This window comes from Barbus barbus, assembly GCF_936440315.1.
Source record: "Barbus barbus genome assembly, chromosome: 36".
Lineage (NCBI taxonomy): Eukaryota > Metazoa > Chordata > Actinopteri > Cypriniformes > Cyprinidae > Barbus > Barbus barbus.
Window position 1 is genome coordinate 25,808,182 of NC_136714.1, and position 7,504 is coordinate 25,815,685.

The 7,504-nt window shown below is 36.4% G+C and overlaps 1 protein-coding gene across 1 annotated transcript; it reads left to right on the forward strand.

Annotated features, from left to right (window-relative positions):
- Positions 1–846: 846 nt before the first annotated feature.
- Positions 847–5,860, forward strand: LOC306856010 (uncharacterized protein; the record flags this gene model as incomplete). Its single annotated transcript, XM_079394968.1, has 8 exons — positions 847–926; positions 3,481–3,626; positions 3,825–4,008; positions 4,248–4,391; positions 4,490–4,623; positions 4,689–4,900; positions 5,056–5,162; positions 5,733–5,860. The coding sequence occupies 8 exons, from the start codon at positions 847–849 to the stop codon at positions 5,794–5,796; spliced, it is 1,071 nt and encodes a 356-aa protein (XP_079251094.1). The 3' UTR covers positions 5,797–5,860.
- Positions 5,861–7,504: the final 1,644 nt, after the last annotated feature.

Here is a 7,504-nt window from a genome sequence, read left to right on the forward strand (position 1 = left end):
TGCAATTCTGAGAAGAAAAGCCTTGGTGCGAGTCTGTAGCTTGTAGTTGTGAGATAACTCAAAAAATCATAAATATGAAATAAGAAGTCGCATTTACCTTTTTATTTTTGTTTATTGCTTGGTGGAATGGTGGACAGTAGTGAAGTATTTTTACTCTGCTTTAAAAGTACATTTATCAAGTGCATGTACTTAATCAGAGTTTTTCTTTAGAAAACTTGTACCTCACATTCCAAAGCATAATCTTGTACTTTTTACTGCACTATGTTTCATAATAAATATCATTTTAATACTTAATTACATTAGAAATCTCATACGTTTTTTTACTTTTTACTCGTTTTACTTGATTTCAAGAAAGTACTACATTTTTAATGTTCTAAAGTATTAAAGGTAAAAAACAAAAACTTTTATTTATGAAATGTAGTGCAGTAAAAAGTATAACATTATGCTTTGGAACTTTCGGAACACTCGGATCAAATACAGATACTTTTTAAATTTACTTGAGTAAATTAAAAACACTTCAGGACTGTCCACCTCTGGGGAAACAAGCTTCTATAGTTTCCTGAATATTCATAAAGGTTTAGATACGAAAGACTAAAATGTGAGTAGACTGTACTTAAATAACTGATACTTAGTTATACTGTATTCTTCTGATGAAGAGAGACTTAGTGATCAGGAGGATATGTCTCAACTCACTTCCAGGCAAAAGGATTGTGGGATTTTATGACTAGTTACAGCAGCCTTTCAATCACACTTCATAGGGCATTGCCATTTCTGTCAGTCTTTGTCTCTGATAATTATGAGTTTTAAAAGTCATTGGTTGAGTGTGATATCTGCCAGAAACCCATGATGACTGGGTTGGCTCTGGGTTGTCATGGTAACAGCACTGGTTGCCAGGGTGATGATTTCATTATCGGCATAGGGAAACAGTATGGTGAATTGGTGACCGGTTTAGCACTCGGAATTTCATGGTATTAAGTTATATGACAGTGCAGTCGCTTCTCAGGGTGACAGTAGTGTCCAGTTGTCGCAGCTTGATTGTGTTTTGATTGTCAGTGCAATTATTTCCTCTTGTCAGTTTGTGTGTGCGTGAAGACTGCATTCTGTGCACACTGCAGTCGTGCGCGATGTGGTGCAATGTTTGTTGACAAGACATGATATATTTCATTGAGGCGACCCCTGACCCCTGAAATACACAACCCCCATCCTCTCAGCTGTTGTCACGCTGAAACATTGCACTGTAAACCACACAGAAACGTCTCTGAAGAAAGAGCGAGAGCAGAACACCAGAAAAGAATGAGCAGTGAAAGCAGACAGAGTCAAGGGCATTCGACTTACACCCACATGTGTGACTCACAATTGTGCCGGTGTACATCAGAAAAGATTGATCGGTAAAGGTCTGCTCTCATTGAGAAATATAGTTTGGGCCAGACAAGGTTGTGTAAGACTGAAAATAATTTTTATTTAAAACCCTACTGGCCAAAACATGTAAATGCAACAAAAATTCGGCCCAAACGCTCATAAACATCTTTTACAAACCAAGTGCAAATGCTTTCTTGAAAGTGTAATTATGTAATCTACAAATCATCAAATAACGTGAATACCATGAATAATGAAATGTCTGTATATGAATTATTTTATTCATATGTAGGGCTTGTTTTTGTATGTTGTATGGAGGTATTTCAGAGAGGCTATCAAAAGCAATAGCTTTGAAAGCATAAGATCCCACCCTCCCTGCAAATCACTCTCCAAAGCCACGCCTCCTCCAAAACATTAGAACATGCACAGGCAGACCAGAGGCTAACCAACACACAATGAGAGATGGTGGAAGGTTGAATGCATTGCTGTCCGATTACTCGTACAAAACATAAGTTTATTCAAGTATGCTATTAGTATACTTCTTTTAAACTAAAAAAATAGGAAAGTATACTTTTAGTCTACTTTTTATGTACTTCTCAGAAATATACTTAAAATGACATTTAAGTATACTTAACATACTTCGAAAAAGTCTGAATATCTTTTTAGCTATACTTGTGCTCCTAGAATCCGTGTTTTCATTGTTATATGGTAGGAGGCGCTAGTACACATCTTCTGTACACAATTTCCAAAAAACACAAGTGAAGAAGAAAAAGAAACAACAGACACTTCCACATGCAATCTAACATGATCATCAGACATAAAACAGCATCAAAACTGCCTAACGTTATGGAATAAAATGTCAACCGATGAAGAGGTAATAATGACCGTCAAGCTTTGGGGTGCGGATCGACTCCATCTACGTTTTGATTATCATTCTGAATCCAATTCATAGTATTTTTTTCAGCTTTTTGTTCAAAATGTTATTTCTTTATGAAACTTACCCACATTCAAGTGTTTAAAAAAAGAATGCACGGAAGTAGAATAAAATGGTTTTGTTTACAAGCAGAGACCTTGATCTTTCTTTTGATGTTTTGTATGTTTCGATATTCATATGACAAAATATATACAAATTAATACCTAAATAGGGACATAGTAGTATACTTAAAGCATGATGTTAAAGTTCACTTAAAGAAAACTTAAGAGTATACTTGCAGTGTAAAACTACTAAACTAGTAGTTTACTGAGACTATACTTCAAAGTGTACTAAAAATGCTAGTACAAGAATTTAATTAGTAAACTATCAGTACCTATAAGTTCACTTTTAGTCTAGTTGCAAAACAAGCTAAAAACTTTGATGTAAACTAGTTGTGCACTCAAAGTTTACTATTATTATACTTTTATATTCTAGAAAGTGGGCCAATTATTTGTATACTTCCTACATAAAGTATACTTTATCATATGTCTGTGAGAACAGGGCGCACAGAGGTATGCAAATCGTAACCCATGGTCCTACACCTTCCACAGACAATGTAAATACATATAAATACATTTAGACCACTTAACTTAGTGATTGCTATCAGGATGTGAAGAGAGCTTCAACCAGCATAACAAAAATGTTATTGAACCAAATCACTTACCCTGCCTTTAAGTGAATTAAACCACACACATGTAGCCTAAAAGTAAAAAGTAAAAAACTCAAATGCAGGATTGACAACGGTATTCTGCTGCTGTGTGAGTCCTCAAGTCTCTCTGATACTTTGGTTCCTAGATATGGCTCAGTTCCTGGATCCCATGCAAGTCTGTAGGATTTGTCCCCTTTTTTTAATATAAAAACCAAGTTCTGTCAACATACAAATTCTCAACAAACTGCACAATTTGATTCAGTTATGTGCTGAAGTTTACTTAGAGATTTGATTAGGGGTTTGTTCAAGTCCCTGTGAAAGCAATAGAGACACTGTTGTAATCTATCAGTGTTGTAATCTACTGTACAGCTTGTTCACAGCAGAACAGATGGGTGTTTTGTTGTTTGCCCACTGTGTTTTAAGTGTGATGAGTTTGCGTATGTGTTGTCTGGATATGCTTTTTCAGAATTTCCTTTTTTTTTATGTGTATGTGTGTGTTCAGCAGACCCTTTAAAGTAGATGAGGGCCTCTTGGTCATCAAATATAGCACCAATCTGCACAGCACCAAGGGCCACTGCCATAGCAACAGCCACTCCACGAGGAATAAAGTCTCATCCAAAGGAAAACCCTTTGACATGATATATGTAGGTCAGTATTTATATCAATCTCTTTGTCAATGACTTTCAGACTTTTCTACACCTGCTTAAACATTTTAAGAAGTCTGGTCAGCTGCCACTAGCAACTATAAATGTAACCGGTATATATATAGTATAGTATGAAATCACAAAATAAATCTCAGTTGTTTCTCTTTGCATATGTTGTATGTTTTTAATAAATTGTGTTGAGTTGGAGGCTGGAGTAAAGATGACCCATCCTGTCCAGTTGAGCAGTTCTGCCCCCAGTATAATGAGTGGAAAATGACTGCTCCCATGCTCCATCACCGCAGTGACCCAGGGGTGTGTGCTCTGGGCGGAGCCATCTATACTGTGGGCGGGTCTGATGACGTAACGTGTTTGAGAAGCGTGGAGAGGTGGCCTTTCACATCAACTTCTGTCATCAAACTGTCATTAAAATAGTGTTTTTTGTTGAGTGCATGAAAGATTTGACAATTAAATAATTTTAATGGCATTTTTCAAAAAGGAGACATGCAGCGCAGCCCTAGTATTTGGCCAATAGCTTAATCCTAGAATGCGTAATAATAGTTATTGTTTAAAACGTTATAGTCTATGATGCCTTAAAACGCTACATGAATGTGTTTGTGTGCGTTAGGTACGATCCAGAGTGTAACACCTGGTCTGTGGACGTGCCCTCACTTTCTTCGCCACGGTCAAGGGTGTGTGTGTTAGAAATGGATGGATGTCTCATTACTCTGGGAGGTTTTGACGGCATGACCTGCATTAACACTGTAGAGAGGTCTAAACACACTTGTACATTACAGAGAAATGGATGTCTGAATGGATGTATGGAAATGTGAAGCTCAAACACATACACACTTGTTTTCTATGGAGTAGGTATGACCCGTTGAAGAACTCCTGGTCTAAGATGACGCCAATGCTGAGGGACAGGGCATCTGCATCAGCCACTGTCCTGAACGGTCAGATTTATGTTGTGGGAGGAACAGATGGAGACATGTCGCTGGATTCAGGTACAAGGACACATATACATGTGTAGATTTGAAGAAAAAACTCAATACTAATTCTTATGCACTAGTGGAGCGTTTTGACCCATTTGAGGGATGTTGGTCTCTCTGCCCAACCATGCCCACTGCAAGGGAAGCTTCAGGATGCGCCGTGTTTCTTGGCTGTCTGTATGTGGCTGGAGGACGAGATGAACTTGGTCTGTCATTGAGCACCGTGGAGAAATACGACCCAGACACTCTCCGCTGGGGCCCAGTTAGGGCTATGAACAACAAGAGATTTCAGGTTTGAGGGAATAAGAGCTATAGTAGTCTTTCTGCCATCAATAACTCACCCTCTTGTCATTTCAAACCTATACAAAGAACATGATTCTGAAATGATTCTGAAGTGGTTTAATTATGGTCTTTGTGGTAAGATTTTTTTATGTGTAATATGCACAGGTCTCTTTAGTGCTGTTTAATGGCTTTCTATTGGCTATTGGAGGATTTGATGGTGTAAGTGACCTTAAAACCATGGAGGCTTATGACCATGAGACAAACTGTTGGAGGTGTGTATTATTTTAAAGTGACTCATTCATGCAGAGCCTACAAAGTCTACCCATGTGCAATCTTCCATTATTGATTGTTGGGGAAATCCACAGAATGGATTTAAATGTTTATTTCACCCCAAAGTTTTGTCATCATTTACTCACACTGAAGCTGATCCAAACCTGTATACATTTCTTTCTTCTGCTGAACAAAAAATATATTTTGAAGAATGCTGATGGGCCCCATTGATGTCCATATAGTAGGTTTTTTTCTCCATACTATGGAAGTCAATGGGGAGCATCAACTGTTTAGTTGCTAACATTCTTCAAAATATTGTATGTGCCTCAGAAGAAAGAAACTGTTTTGGAACAACTTAAGAGTAAGTAATGATGACACAATTTTTATTTTTGGGTGAACTATCCCTTTAAATATGGTGTTAAAGTGTTAAATGGAGCTATACTCTCTTATTAGCAGTTGAAAGGAATAGTTCTACCAAAAACGAAAATTCTGTCATTATTTACTTAAGATTTATACTCAATTTCTCTTCATCGCTCACATTTTCTTTTTCATTATTTTTTCTCATTTTGTAGACATTTTGGCAGTATGAAATCCAAGCATCCAGGTGGACATGTGGCTTTGATTAAGGCTATGTGAAATGTATTGATTGAAGTTTATTGATGACATGCATGATAATAAATGAAGTGAAATTAAATTCTGTATAATGGCCTACTTGTATAATTTCTTAACCCTCACAAAAATGTACTGCTTTTTTACTCTGTTATTTGGTTTTAGATAATTTCATACTAACAATGGTAAATGAATATGGTAACCATTCGGTACCGTGGTACATGTCAAAGTAAGAAAACAAATAGGCTATGGTAGTGGTAAATCTACTATGGTATGGTAGGGAAATCACAATACTGGTACTCAGAAATTAATTTGGCCAATTTTCAGAGATTAATTATTAGTCAAATAAATATTTTAGTTACAATTATTTTACCTGTAGAAGTTTGATTACTTTTTTTCTGGCAGGGGAAATCACAATTTGAAAATTTCCATGATGGTAACCCTTATACCAGTATACACAGAGTGCGCCCTTTGCGTAGGGCACCAGCTCCCTGGGGGCCACCATCCCAAAAAAAAAAAAAAACTTTCGTTGTATATTAGTATTAAAATTAACATATACATAAATAAAAATCTAAACATTAACATATATACAAGTATAAAAAAATGTGTTTTATGGTGAACGCAGATGCAGTAGGCAGGCTAATCACACGCATTATATAAAAACAATGAGGCAACAATTGGTTAATTAATAATTATATGGTTTCATTGAAAAACACTGTTAAAATACATAATGTAATACAAAGTAAACTATTTAGATATTTACATTACACATTGTTACAAATGCCTGTAAGGCCTGGTAATACACTTACAGAACGATCAAGTCCTTTAATATTGACCAAATATTTAGGCTAATTCAAATATCTTGCATTTTTGGCCACCTTTTTGCTAATGAAATTCTACAGCCTCTATATTCAAAACATGTGGCCATCACAACCCTTGCAAAAATGAACCATGGTTTTATCATAGTAAAACTGATCCATTTTCTTTTGCGTGATTTCTGAATGCCTGAGACAATAAAATCAATCAGACAACTGTATTAATAAAATAATAGCCATAGGCAACTGTCTAGAGCTAAAAATGTCATTTGTAAATAATAATTAAATTAGAATTTATTTACTTTTATATTTTATTAAAGTTCTATTTTGACCCCTATAGTGGGGGAGGGGGCTTAGGGCACCCATCAGCAGTGGCCCTGGGTAAACATCATTCAATGCTGTAGTCTGCCTTGTCTAAGAAATGAAGTCTAAAACTCTGTTGCTATGTTACTGTGAATAGATGTAGCCTTGGCAACTAAAAAGACTCTTGATGTCTTTTTACAAAGTAATAGTTACTATTCCTGGTGAATAAGATGCTGTTCAAGGCTGTCCAGCACACGGCGCTGTGTCTGACACTTTAAAATGCCACGACGATCTTACCTCAGTGTTAGTTGATGTAGAAGTTGAGAGACTCCGGTGCGCACCACAGGTTTTATTTTAAAAATCATAAAGTTCAAGTGAAGCTTGTTTGAATGTCAGATCCGCTGATTTTTCATATTAGGCTTTTATATTTGCTAACCATGTTTTTTGGGTAACATACTTTTGCCTCAAAAGTTTTTACCTCAGAAAGTCTACTTGATTTGGACAGTTTGACCGTTGACTGGATAACGGATTTTTTTTTTTTCAAATCATAAAGCGCGGGATGCCTGACTCTCTGGCTCTTGAGGAAGATGAAGTAGCAGTGACGTCGCCGGATGAAA